This window comes from Hydra vulgaris, chromosome 02 (genome assembly GCF_038396675.1).
Source record: "Hydra vulgaris chromosome 02, alternate assembly HydraT2T_AEP".
Classification (NCBI taxonomy): domain Eukaryota; kingdom Metazoa; phylum Cnidaria; class Hydrozoa; order Anthoathecata; family Hydridae; genus Hydra; species Hydra vulgaris.
The window spans coordinates 35822501-35837809 of record NC_088921.1 but is presented as its reverse complement, the minus strand read 5'-3'; the positions used below and the strand labels follow the sequence as shown (position 1 = coordinate 35837809).

The 15309-nt window shown below is 25.3% G+C and overlaps 1 protein-coding gene across 1 annotated transcript in view; it reads right to left on the bottom strand.

Annotated features, from left to right (window-relative positions):
* Positions 1 to 15309, bottom strand: part of LOC100215346 (MORN repeat-containing protein 5) — a 30832-nt gene that overhangs the window by 449 nt on the left and 15074 nt on the right. The window contains exons 4-5 of the mRNA XM_065790732.1: positions 3483 to 3561; positions 74 to 185 (exon numbers count right to left, since the gene is read on the bottom strand). Coding sequence (XP_065646804.1) covers positions 74 to 185; positions 3483 to 3561 — 191 coding nt within the window. The remainder of the gene's footprint in view (positions 1 to 73; positions 186 to 3482; positions 3562 to 15309) is intronic.

The following is a 15309-nucleotide window of genomic DNA, read 5'->3' as shown; positions in this document are numbered from 1 at the left end:
AAGAAAACAATAATAAAAGAGAATTATTAATCAAAATAAATCTATTTTTAATTAAATAATTAAAAAGTTATACCAGCTGGCTTAAGTCCATTGCAGATTTCTGTGTAATATCTTCTATCGTGTGATTCACAATATCCCCAGTCTTCTGGTGAGTAGACTAAATTGTCTTTGAACAAATATTCTCCCTAAGCAAGTAAAATTACATAAACCTTTGATGCAAACTTTTTTGTATGAACTTGTACTTTTAAAACGATAAATGAAGAAATGACGCAACAAAATCAAAAAAGTTCTAAGTATTTTGTCCGCTGGTATATCTTTGGTAAGAACACGTTTTTAAACGAATTTCTTATCTAGTTCTCAGTTCTCTGACAGTTCTGGTCGAGGTGAATTTACATTTTCAGTTTAGTTTATAGCAAACGACTTTACGGATATAAACACCTAATCCTCAAAATTTCAAACGTTTTCTTAAGTATCATTGATGAAAATAAAAAACTTAATACAAAAGACTTTTCAAAATAATATAGCACATAAAATTTAGCATGATTTTTAACACAATATTTTTTTGTGAATATTATTCATTTAATTTTTTACCCCAGTAAAGTTTTTCTCACAAACTGAAATCAAGGAAAGATTCATAATTTTAAAATTTAATCAATATAACGAACAATCTTAGGTGCTGAAGACGTCGTTGCCGTTTATGAAATTCGTCTTATTTCTCCTACACTTCCGTATTTTTTTCATAGCGCCCCCCCCCCCCCCCTAATAATTAATTATGGAGACTTGATTTTTGTTCGCATACAAAAAAAAAAAAAAAAAAATTCGAGAAATACCTCTACAAAAAACTGTTAAACGCTTTTTTTTAATTTTTATTTTCATTGAATTAAAATCAAATTAAAATAAAAAACCAAATTGTTGGTTTCTTGTCTTTTAAAATAATAACACTCTGTTTATTAAATCCCCTCCCTGTTTGGTTAACTGTATTTTTATTAGCCCCTGTTTATTTGGCGCTTAAGTGCAAATAATTTATTACTATTAAACTGAGAGGCGTCCATAGCGCCCGTTTCTAGCAACCATTTACATATATAAACCTTATTTATTTTGAGATCAATAATATAAAATACAATTGTTTCAAAAATAATTTATTTTGTTTTAAAATTAATTATAGATTTCAAAAATCGCACAAATAAATCATTTATCATATCTTTGTATTTAAATGATTATTTACTTTGTGAAGTGAAACTTTTGATTTTTTTAAATTATGCTTCATCTTAACAAGGAATAATCAAGGAGTACATTTTTACATCTTAACAAGGAATACATCTTAACAAGGAATAATCAAGGAGTACAGGAGGACATCTTTTACAGACAATTCTAGTAAAATATTTATGAACCTTCTTTATCTGATGTATATGATTTAAAAGGTAGGATTCTACACTGAGGTACAAGATTCTAACATAGGTCAAACAAAAAGTTTGTAGACTCTTATTAAAAGTTAGGAACTATGACTGATAAAAGATTATAAAAGTAATTAAGCACAAGAATGTGCCTTGCCTGCAATAAAAGAACAGTAATAAAACATATTCAAAAATATTAAAAGACACAATTATACTAATTATAAAACTTGAATAGATTTAATAGATTCAATAGTTATATCAATGTTCATTAATAATGAATGGCAAAGCACTGTTTCCATAACGTAGATGAAACGTTTTTTGGTTGCTATATTAAGTTGACAAACATTTGACAATTCTGAACATTTTTTTAAGGTATTGGTGAGATGTGTGTTGCTTCCATCGTCTTTTGCTTGATACAACTTGCTGTTGTCCGCAATCAGTTTGATGCCATAATCACCTCAATACACAAGGTTACATTATTTATAAAAACTAAAAATAATATGGGGCCTAAGACAGTCCTTTGAGGTATTCCAGTCTTTACAAAAATTTTTAAAAAATATGATCAACAGATACAAACACATTGAGAACGATTTGTTAAAGAGATTGTAATCCATTTTAACAACTCGTACTTAATACCATAGAAATGCAATTTAAACAGTAAATTAGAGTGAGTTACAATGTTTTATCATATATATAACAAAAAAATTGTTGATATAGTATATTTGATATAGTAGAGAAGTTCTCAGCAAAGCAGCCTTGCTTGTAAAGGTTCATGTTTCAGAGTGATTTTGAGAGAGTGGAGGTGAGAGAGGGTTATAATCACAAGTAAAATAACCTTCTCAATTGAAGTGGTCTTCTCAGCCATGAGGAGGTGAATTGAGATTATAAGAATAATAGAATTTGCAATTGATTTTTAAAATATTGGTTATCCATTAAGTGATTTAGAAGACTTTGATGGAAGCTTTTGGAGAGTTCACACAGAATTGTAAAAAAAAAAAATATATTTATTAAAGACTTTGGGTTTGTCTGCAAATAAATCAAGTGATTTATGTTTTGTTTTAAAAAAATCACTCTAGTCTGTTTTTGTTTTGCTATCGAAACTTATTTGATAATGATTATTTCTTAGAATTTCATTTTCTTCTTTTTTTTATAGAACAAAAGTTGATATGTGTTTTTTTCTTGTAATGTCTAAACTAATTGATAAGTTATTTAGAGGGCTTGAAAAATTTTTTTTATTACTTCTCAGTGGTTAATTATAATTGGCCGCTAAGAAATAATAAGTTTTAGCATTACGGAATCAGGGAACCAGTGACATGGATGTTTATACTAAAAACTGTTTTTTAAAAAAATTTTAAAGTCTATTTAACTCTATTCTCAACTAATATACATAAAACTTTGTAACATCTCAACTGTAACTTCTCAACTATAAGCCATAATTACTATTACTTCAAAAGTATTGATTATGATTTTTTATTATTTCAAAATTGTCAAAACCCTTCTTGATTGCAATCATTAGTGAGTAGTGCCTAATTTTAATAATTAATGTTGCTGCTTATATCGTTGAAATATCTTTTGCAGATAAGTTTAGAGATACCTTGCTCTAATGCAACGGCAGAAACTGCTTCCTTTTCAATGATTTGGTCATTATTACCAACATAAATATGACTTTTATCCAAACAATATTGATGAGATTTCCATGATAATTTTGTATACAAAATAGGTAATTAATATTAATAAAGCAAACTCCAATTTTTTTCCATTTATAATGTTGTTGAATAAAATGTGAGTTTCAAAAAATAAAATCAATAAGATTTAACCCTACAGCTAATCATAAAACAAATATCCCCCAATGCAAGTTTTTTGCCTAGCAACTTGTGTAGACTGATTTTTAAGCTATGGCTTTTTATAATATATGTAAAAGAAAATTACACGAATACAAACTATCAGAGACAAAAATATTAAGTATCAAATAATAAAAATGCTTCAGCAAATTAAAACCATGTTGTTAAAAAATGTTGTGTAAGAACAAAAAATACTTAATAAAAAAGCCTGCAAACTTACAAGGATATTAAAAAACTAATTATTTGCCTTGATACATTTTCCATTCTTCCAAGTCCCAACAAATTTGCTACCTCCAGGAAAATGCAAAGTGCCATCACCATGAAACCTAGAATTGAAAAAACTGGAATTAAGTTGTTTAATAGTTTCTGGATTTTAAAAATAATTAAAAAAATTTTTTTTAATTTTTAAAAATTAAAAAATGTGTGTGAATATATATATATATATATATATATATATATATATATATATATATATATATATATATATATATATATATATATATATACATATACATATACATATATATATATATATATATATACATATACATATATATATATATATACAAACATATATACATTCTCTTTTTCCAAATTATGTTTCAGCGCTTTATTTAAGATAAATCAATAGAAAAATCAATAGAAGACACAGCTAATTCTAAATTTTCTTCTAAAGCAAAATTTCTTTGCATAGATGAAACTTTTCTTTGTTACGCTTAACTATTGCACTTCAGAGTAGTCTTTTACATATAAAACATCCAAATTGGAAAACCAGTTGAACTTAAAGCAAATAAACTTAGGTGCTACTCCAAAACCTCAACAAGTGTTTAAAAAATTAATATCTAAATTAGCTTTGCTTAACTTTCTATGCAACTTTTCAAGTTTTCTAAAATCCTTTTTAGAAACTTGTTTATACTTATTGTGATGTCTTTTAATATGTTTCCAAAATTTATTTTTTGCGAATGAAAAATAAGACTAATTTTTAATTAGTCTTATTTTTCATTCGCAAAAAATAAATATTATAATAATTAAATAAGACTAATAAAACGAATGAAAAATAAGACTAATTTTTTCCACTTATTAATAAAAACCATTTTTTAACAAATAAAATTAGAATACATGTTTCCACCATTTTATAGTCATCTTCAGCTGGGTTAAAAAAAAAACTTAATTTTATATACAAATATTCTACAGTAATAAAATATAAATGAAAATTTTTTTATTAATTCCGACAAAACAGGCAATATAAGAAATACAATAAAAAAATTATTAAATTATTTTTTTAACAAAAGGTTAACGACTAATAAAATGGTAATTAAAATGTGAAAAATGATATTTTATAATGGTTCAACTGTTTGTTCATATCTGGATTTTTCCATTCAATGAACAAACTTTCCTTAATCTTAAGCTCAAATTTATTGGAGGCAGAATCCAATATCGAGGAACAGTTATTACTATAATTATTAAAATAATTATTGTTAGCATGGAGATGTTTGTATATATGTTAGCTTTTGTCTCTCCTGTAATGTTCAATTATTTGTGTTTTAAAATGGCAAGAAGTTTTGCCTATATAACAGGATTTACATCCTGCATATACACATTTATAAACAAAGGATGATTTGAACTCTACAGGAAGAGGATCCTTTGGTGAAAACATATTAAAAATTTTAAAGGAGGTAAAAAATAAATTAAAGTTTATAGGTTTACAATGATAGAGTTTAAACTCTTTTTGGTTTGATCAGATATATTACCAACATAAGGAAGTGTAAAGTAGTTTTTCATGACTTCTTGGTTTTCGGATTCATGCTGATTAGTAGAAATAGATGTGAATCAAGCTAACATTTATGGAAAATACTTAGTATCATACAACATCACAAGCCTATACACTAATGTACCTATTCGAGCAACCACCGATATTGCTAATGATAATCTTAAAATTAACAAACAAGTTTCTAATAAGAATTTTAGAAAACTTAAAAAGTTGCCAAGAAAGTTAAGCAAAGCTAATTTAGATATTAATTTTTTAAACACTTGTCGAATGTTTTAGAGTAGCATCTAAGTTTATTTGTTTTAAGTTCACCTGGTGTTTCAAATTTGGATTCCTGTTTTATACGTAAAAGACCACGGTTTTATTTTCAAAACTCATGCTGCACCATGGGTTTTACAAATGCGCAATTAAAGATGTCGTCGAACATGTAGAGTTACATTTGTAACTTGAGTAAATAATATTTTTTGCATTCTTCTATTTTTTTTAATTTACTAAGGTTACAAATTATATGTTTTTTATAATGCATCACATATAATATTATTCAAACTAAACATACAGATATAAACAACTAGACATACTTGCAATAGCTAGAATGTTGGTTTTGAGATTTAAACCTTGGTCCTGAGACGTCTCGAGACTTAACTGTCTTGGTCTTGAAGCTTGGAGTCTTGGTCTTGAAGCTTTGAGTCTTGGTCTTAGTCTTGGTATTGAGTCATAATGTCTTGGTGTTAACCTTTACTATCTTTACATCTCTGCATATTATCATATTATGAGGCATTATAAAATGCATATATTTATCTTATTCTAGCTATTGCCAATAGCTTCGCTTACTTTGCATAACTTGCAATAGTATAGAAAGTTATGCAAAGTAAGCGAAGTAATAGTAATGTCAAATGAATCAGTTTGATTTTTTATTTACTTGGTTTACTACATATATTTTAGTTTTAATGTACATTATATAACCAGTGTATTAGATAAACTTAGATGAGCAGTGTATCGGATAAGATTAGATAACTAATGTACAAAAGATAACTAGTACTATCTTTTTTAATTTTTTTCTAATGGCTTTAGTTTGCATAAAAATGTTTAAAGTTAAAACACTTTATTTTATGGTAAATGTTTTATTAAATTTTAGTTCTGTTAAGTTATTTTTGTCTTTTTGTTGATGCAAACATTCAAGTTAGGATTTAGTTAGTGACCATATCTAGTAGGGATATTTATTCATTACTATTAAATAGCAGAATTATTAAAGTATGCAAATAATGTAATAGTTTGCGTATAAATCCTGTTATATTTAGTTTATTATTTTATTTAAATTACTACATTATAAGCCAACAGGTTTGACTGGTGATATAAATAATGTTGTTCATCATTTATATCATTTATAACGTCAGTTTTTATATGCATTTAATATTTTTTTTAATAGTTCAAAAGCTGTCTAATTAAAATAGTGATTTGAGTTCGAATTAACCAGAAAAGATATGAGCATAATCTTTGGGATTCAACTTGTAACGATGTTCCAAGAACAATTACGGTAATGTTTTAAAAATATTAGAAAGGGAAGTTAATTAATGCACAAGATTTTACTTCACAGTAAAATGTAAGCATATAAAAGCAATATTTATAAATAATACACTTTTATCTATTAAAACACAAATATTTTTATTTGTTTTTTTTTTAACTAATGTGAAGTGCTTGTTTAAAGTAAAAATAAATCAATTTGTGTATACACTTTCATATTTATTATGTTTTTACATTACTATACTTAATAAATTACATATTTATTATAATTGTTATGTTTATTTCGTTTTAAATAGTAAAGTAAAAATATAATAACTTTTTAAATTTAATAGTGTGTGCATAAGTCCTTTTATTTTAACTTTATCCTTTTGTTTAAATTACTGCATTATAAGCAGGCAAGTTTGACTGACGATAAAAATAATATTTTACACCTTTCAGATAGGTTGGACAAAGAAGAAGTATGCTTTTTTTAAATTACCATTTATAAGTAACAATATATTTGTTTCTGCCTTGTTCTATATAAATGTTACCAACTTAAAGGTAACATTTATATATGTGCATTAATCTTTTCATTTTAACTTTATCATTTTATTTAAATTACTACATTATCAGCAGGCAGGTTTGACTGACAATATAAATGATGTTGTACATCATGCAGATAACTCAGATGAAGTAAGTTTTTTTTCAAACTACAATTTATATGTAATACTATATTTGTTCTATATAACTGCCTTATATAGCTGCCTTGTTCTATATAAACGTTACCAACATACAGGTAACATTTATATATGTGCATAAATCTTTTTATTTTGACTCAATCATTTTACTTAAATTACTACATTATAAGTAGGAAGATTTGACTGGAAATATAAATGATGTTGTACACCATGCAGAAAGCTCATACGAAAAAGCGGTAATAGTCTTATAATTATTACTTATATATGATGATTTATTCATTGCTACTTTTTTCTATATAAATGTTACCCAACATTTGGCAACATTTATATAGAATATTCAAAACATTAGGTGTTGATCCATAATTATAAAGCAAGTTATAATAGATAATAATTATAAGTATAAATAAATTAGGAAATAAAGAAAATTAATTATGTCTTGTATGATGTATTATGTATGATGTACTATGATTTATGATGTATTGTATGATGTATTATGATGTATTGTCAAGATTGGTGAAATAGACAATGATACTAACTGTAGTGAAAATAATAATGAATATTAAAATGTGAATGGTAATTTGTTTGATATTACCTGGTTCTGCAATTAAAGTTGGTGGTGTAATCACACTTATAAATGGTCTTGATGTTTTTTTGGATTGAATACGTTTTATTGATGATTCTTTTTATTTTGTTAAAGCTTGAAGTTATTAATTATCATATTTATATATACTATTTTTTAAAATTATAAATAGAATTTGCTTTTTACATTTTTATATGACAATTGAAATAATACTAGATTTCAAAAAACTTGAAAACAAAACATGCTATTTTACCATGGAAAACTAATGGAAAAACACCATATATATATATATATATATATATATATATATATATATATATATATATATATATATATATATATATATATATATATATATATATATATATATATATATATATGTATGTATATATATATATATATATATATATATATATATGTATATATAAGCCTTCTCAGGAGATGTGTGCTGTTGCACGTCGTGTATGACCATGCATATAACACTTTGTTTTGACAACTTGGCCATGACTCCTTACATGTTTTAAGTTAGCGCGTTTAAAAAATGCACTGAATAAACAAATGTCAACTAAAACAAAAACTATCAAACTGGAAAAGAAATAAAAACTAAATTAAAAAAATAAAAAACTAAACAAAAAAAAAAAAAAATCTAAATGAATGACAAAGTGAATAAAAATGTCAGATAGTTAGACCGATTTGAGATAAATTAATTTTCAACCGATTATCTGGTCTGTGTTTTAAACATTGTTTCTTTTTAAACTACAATTTTTTTTTTTAAATAAACAATCAATACGTTTTCATCGAACATTTATCAAACCTGATACCTCTCAATTCTGAAGACAGCGCTTCAACCACTTTGCCAAGAATGATCAAATTTGGCTCGTATTCAAATCAACAAAAAAATAAATACTGGAAAGACATAGTTATAAAATTCAAAAAACAGTAGGTTGAATATTCAGTAGATTGAAAATTCAGTAGGTCAAAAATAAAGTAGATCAATGATTTAGTAGGTTGGAAAATTAGTAGTACATGTTTAATTAGGTGTAAATATAAAAATCAAAAATACTTGGTTGAAAATCAAAAACATCATAATCTAAGATTTATAAAATTTTAAAATTAGATTGAGTTATAGGCCACCATAAATTCAATGTTTTTACTTTAATTTAAAATTGATTTACTACAAAGAATTTAGAAAAAATCAGTTTTAAAATTATTAAATCCAAGCTAATTACCTCAAAATTTAATTAAAAAATTAGAAAACAAATTAATTTTTTTTAATAAAAAGATTGCCTGCCCTAGTGAAACCCAGCATCAATGTTGCAGCACTACTTGCATGTTATACTTATTTCTCTTGATGTAGCAGCAGTTGTGTAGCAAAGGGCCTGCAGGGCCCACAGCCAGAAAGAGTTAATCAGGGTATATTCAGGGCCCAAGGTATTCAAGGTATATTTAGGGCCCAAGCCAAATAACTTTAAAAAAAAATTTATCATTGTAAAAAATTATATAAATGTTTATACAAACATCAACATTAACAATTATTATTATGTAGCTATTATTATTATTATTATTATTATTATTATTACTATTATTATTATTATTATTATTATTATTATTATTGTTATTATTGTTATTATTGTTATTATTATTATTATTATTATTATTATTATTATTATTATTATTATTATTATTATTATTATTATATAGCTAAGAAATGCAAACACAGATTATTTTTTAAGCTTTAATAATAATCTTGACTATCATAACAAATAGTGAGCACCTTTTTATTTATTTATATCTAAAAAATTAAAACAAACTGCATTAACTCATAAATAATAAAATAATATACATAAATAATATAAATAATATAACGCATTAACTCATAAATAATAAAATAATATACATAAATAATATAAATAATATATGTTTTATTAAGTGCAAAATATGATGCTATAATGTAATGCAATGTAGTATAATTAAGCTATTTTGGTAAAACAATAACTTACTACTCACTTTAAAAAAAAAAGCAATGACTTCGCAATTAGGGAACTTCTGATTTTGAATGAAAAAAAAAAAAGTTGGGTTGAGACAGTAATAGGGTTAAAGTTAAAAGAAATTTCCACACTTTTTTACCTCATTTTAAACATTGAAAATTTCCCACATTTTACCTATGTCAACATTAACATATTTTAATAAGTTGATCATTCACTGATAGTCACAACACATATACTGTATTTGACATTACAAGCACTAAGTCTATTAGCTATTGAAGCAGAATCAACAGCTCAATTAAATTTAAAAGATATTATAGACCAAATTGTATCTTTGAAGGCATAAAAAAACACTTTCATTAAATTTTCAACAAATAAGACTTACATATTGTAACATACTGGTTTCTATGTCATTAAGTTAAAGTTGTGTTTAAGGATAAGGTTTTTGTTTTTATGTAATTTTTTGTGGACAAACTCTACATTTTGCTGAGGTATTTGTATCCCCACACATTACCCAAGTTTTATATTCTGGTATTTGTAACCACTAAACATCAAAATATGTTGAGTTCATTATTTAATTTACTTAAACTTATTCTATTCTTAAGAAAATAAAGAAACCTGATTTTTCTAAAATTTGACTTTTTGAAATTTGATTATATATATATATATATATATATATATATATATATATATATATATATATATATATATATATATATATATATATATATATATATATATATATATATATATATATATATATATATATATATATATATATATATATATATATCTGTTCCAATTCTTATTATGTCTTCTATTCTAAAGTTTTTATTGTTTTTCACAAGCAACTCTATTAAACATTTCCAAAATGTAATTAGGTTTAGGGGGGCCACCTCAAGTCTGAACTGTGCAATATGATCCTTAATACCAAAAAAAAATATTTAAAAAATTAAAAAAAAGTTTTTTTTAATTATAACTATTTTTTTCTAATATTTTTTTAAAATGATGATTACTTTTGAAATTTTTAAATAACTTTGCTTCTTTTTGAGACAGATGTCCTCTACTTTTTTTGAAAGTAGAGGACATTGGATATTAATTTAAGGATTATAAATAAAAAATTTTCAATAAACCAATAAAAAATTATACTAAATCTATTTGCGCATTGTATGAAACATTAAATTCAATTTTTGTGTTGAAGGAAACTTTGAGGAATTATTTATTAAAAAATTTTAATGTTTTAAGTTACTCGGTGTAATTAAGGCAATTTACAAATTGTTAAAATTTATTTATTTGGAATTAGCATGATTTTATCAGCGTATTATGTTCAAACAAGAGCTTTAGGTTATAATTTTTTTTGCTTCCTGTTTTTTTAATATTTAAAGAGACTTTTCTTTTTTACATATAACTTTCAAAATCTTTTTATTAGCCCTTATAGTGAATCTAAAGAACACTGTTTTGGAGTCTTTAGATCACTTTCACTCATCGGCGTGAACATGAATTTAGTTAAAATCTTTTGAAAAAGGGCCTTGACCCACTATAGATTCTAGTTCTAATCGGTTCTGACATATATTTACTATATATAGTTGTCAAAATACAATATTTCTATCAAACTTCACAAAAAAAATACAAGAATTGTATTTTTTGTGAAATTTGATAAAAATATTGACCAAGAAAGAGCTTATAACTAAGAAAAATTGTTAATAAACAATCAGAACAGATCATATTATTAAACTATGATGTTCATTTTACCTAAATAACTTATTTATTTAAAATCTTATTTAAATTTAGACAAGCGATTGTGATTTTAAAATTTTTTTTTTTTAAAAAAAGAATCTTCGTTCTGGGTTTTTTTTGCTACAAACATTTATATTTTATGATACCCCAAAATTTATCATTTTAATTTTTTTCATCTTTTCATAATTCGCAGACCTGATTACTTAACGGAAATATGTCTTAGTCAACAAAATATTATACAGGCGATTATGGCCGCCAAGAGAGGAGGGGAGGGGTAGACGGGGAAGATTCCCAGGGCCCCGTGTGTGTACAAATAGTTTTTTTTCATGAAGTCTTATTTATTCATCACTTATTTTTTGTCTTTAAAATTTTTAACAAATATGCTTCTTTTTATTCTTGCTATTTTTTTTTTGTAATATTAAAATTCGAATTTTTTCAATCGAATATTTTTCAATTAAATTTCAATCAAAACTAAAGTTCGAATTTTTTCAATCAACATTGTTAACTTTTCATTTGTTAATTTTCTTATAAAACGTTAACAGTTGTAAAGATTGCATGACTTGATCTCTCATTAATGCTGCATTTTAATATTTTCGTTTTAGACACGCTAATGTTTTTTGTAAACGTATATTTTTAATTTTAGTTTACATTATGTAAATAACATATATGTGTTAAATTAAAACTTTTAATAAATATTACAATTGTGTTAAATACAAAATATTATTATTCAAATATTAATATCATTAAAAAAACGTTATTATTCGTAAACTTTAATTTGCATTATTTATTTATAAATTCTGTATAAAGAGCTACGTTTTAATTTCTGAAATACAGAATATGATTTCTCGCCATAAATTTGGCGATAAATACGAAAAACAAAAAGAGCGACAAAAAAGAAATGAAGAAAGTTCTAGAGGTATGAGAACACTAGAAAATTTGGGGTTTAAAATTTCTTCAAAAACACAGAATGATGATTATTGTGATAATGGAGATATTGATTCGGACCCATTAGGCACAAGGAATGAAACGGAATTTGTTGGAATTTCTGATATTTCGATACTTTCTTTGTATACCGACTGTGCCAACATCGATATTGGAGTGGTAAAAGTAAAGGTAACACCAAAAGAGGTAGAAGATGCCATTCTAAGAGGTCCAGAACTACACCCAACAATATTTCCTGTAGATAAACACGGTTGTCAATTCCCTACCTATTTATTAAGCTTTCGTTTAAAAAATAAAGAAATAGTTCCTCGTGATTGGTTAGCTTGGAGCAAATCTAAAAATGCTTTGTTTTGTTTTCCTTGACGTTTATTTTATAAATTTCATGAGCAAAGATGAATTTTTGCTACAGAAAATGGTTGGCAGGTTAATAGAGGGTACAAAAAATTATATGACAGAATACTTGACCATGAAAAATCTAGTAATCATAAACCTTGTTATATCCAGTGGCGAAATTTAGAAAAAAATATTAATAAACATAACACTATTGATTGCTATATAGTAAAACAAATACAAAATGAGACACAGAAATGGAAAGATTTATTAAAACGATTATTAGATGTAATTTTGTTTCTTGCTGAGCGTGGATTGCCTTTAGAGGTGTTACTCATTTGATTGGAGATTCGAACAATGGAAATTTTCTAGGATTATTAGAACTTTTGAGTCATTACGATCTGCTTTTAAAAGAACATTTAAAAAACATAAAGCAGACACAAATCGAAAAGCAGAGATTGCGAGTACATTACTTATCGCCAGACATTCAAAATGAATTCATATCATGCTGTGCAGATTACTTGAGAAATTGTATTTTAAAGGAAAGAGAAACTATGAAGTATTATTCCCTTATTGTAGACGCAACACCCGATTCTGCGCATATAGAACAAACTACATTCATTTTACGGTACGTTACTATTAAGTCCAACAAATTCGAACTTATGGAAAGATTTCTTGCATTTGTTGACTGCAATAAGAAGACTGGAGAAGATATTGCTAATTTAATTCTTGAAACGCTACAAAGGTATAATATTCCTATAAGTGACTGTAGTGCACAAGGATATGATAACGGATCTAACATGAGTGGATCATATAAAGGTGCACAAGCTCGCATTTTGCAAATTAATCCATTGGCAATTTTTTCTCCTTGTGCATGTTATAGTTTAAATTTATGTGGTGTTCATGCAGCAGAATCTTGCATTCATGTTGTAAGATTTTTCGGCACTATAAAAAAACTATACAATATATTTAGTAGTAGGCCACAAAGATGGGAAATATTAAAAAATAATACTGGATGTTCTTTGCACACTATTTCAAATACACGGTGGTCTGCAAGAATTAAAAGTGTTAAGCCATTTGCTGATAAAATTAATGAAATTAAAATAGCAATAAACGCTGTTTTGGAATTAAACTTAACGTTAGAAACTCGATTAGTTTTTGTACTTTTAAATTCCTGTCTTTCATTTTGTTTAATTACATATCTGCTAAAGAATTATGAGCATTTAATTTATAAGAAGCTATTGAATAAGATTTAAATAAGATATAAAAGTATTTTATATCTTATTTCACGATTTCTTTCATTTAAAATATTTGATCACCGCTAAATTTTTTTACACTGTTGCGATTTGCGATTGTTTTTTAATACTACATTGTAATGAATGCTTTACTTTTCTAATTTTACCTGATGATTTATAATATGAATTAAAATATTAATGTTTTATTCATAATTTTTAATGATAATAATAATAGTAAGAATATGGTTCTATAATGAGATTTTATATCATAACTTAAGATCAATAAAAATATCTTATTTTGAATAACACCTTTTGAGTTTAGTGATAAAAATAAAGTTAACGGTTTTTAAAAAGCTAAAAATTTAAAGACCGGAAACATTTCCAGATACCGCAATTCACTATCACTTTTTATTAAATTATAGAACAAAATTTCTAAAATTTGTTGACATCAAAAAATAAATAGTCAACAAAACCAAAAAAAAATATTTTAGTAAAAAAAAGTGCCTGCCCTATCCAAAACTATGAGTCGATATAGAGGCACTCCTTGCATGTTCAACCTATTTCAGTCGATATATGTACACTCTGCTGCACTACTCCCTCAATAAATCAGACAATAAAACAAACATTTTCTTCTTAGTCAGGAAAACTTTCAAACATTTAAAAAATAAAAGAGTGCAAATTATATTGGAACAGTGCCAACAATAAAATGGAGTTTGGGACTTGGTCAGGCATAAAAAGAAACAACAGCCTACCTCATGTCAAACTGTATTTCGAGGTCTTTATTTTCAATGAGAAAAGAAATATGCGGAGCAAAATTATTTTAAAGAAATATTACTTCAAAAGAAATGTTGTTTCTAAAGAAATTTAACTTATAAAGACTCAGTAGAAAATCAGCTAGCAATTGACTAGCAAATAGCTAGCTTTATATCAATTTTTGGAGCAATTTTTTTTATCTCACATTACTGTTTTATTTTGTTTTTACATTTGAAAAAATTTGATTATTAGTATTGGATTTGATATATTTATGATAAAAACTGAACTTTTAACATAGTGATCTTATTTTAAGACATGTTGCTATCTATGTCGCTATATTGCAGTTTTATAGCTGCAATATAGCTATACTTTATAGCTTACAACATGTAGCTACCCAGCTAACACAAAACCTTTGAGTATATTCAACAAATGTTGAGAATGTTCAAGCATGTTCTGTGAATGTTTTAGAAAATTGTGTATACACAGTTAAAAATTAATGTTCAAGAGACGTTGCCACAATGTTCATTTAGGTACATTACATTCGCA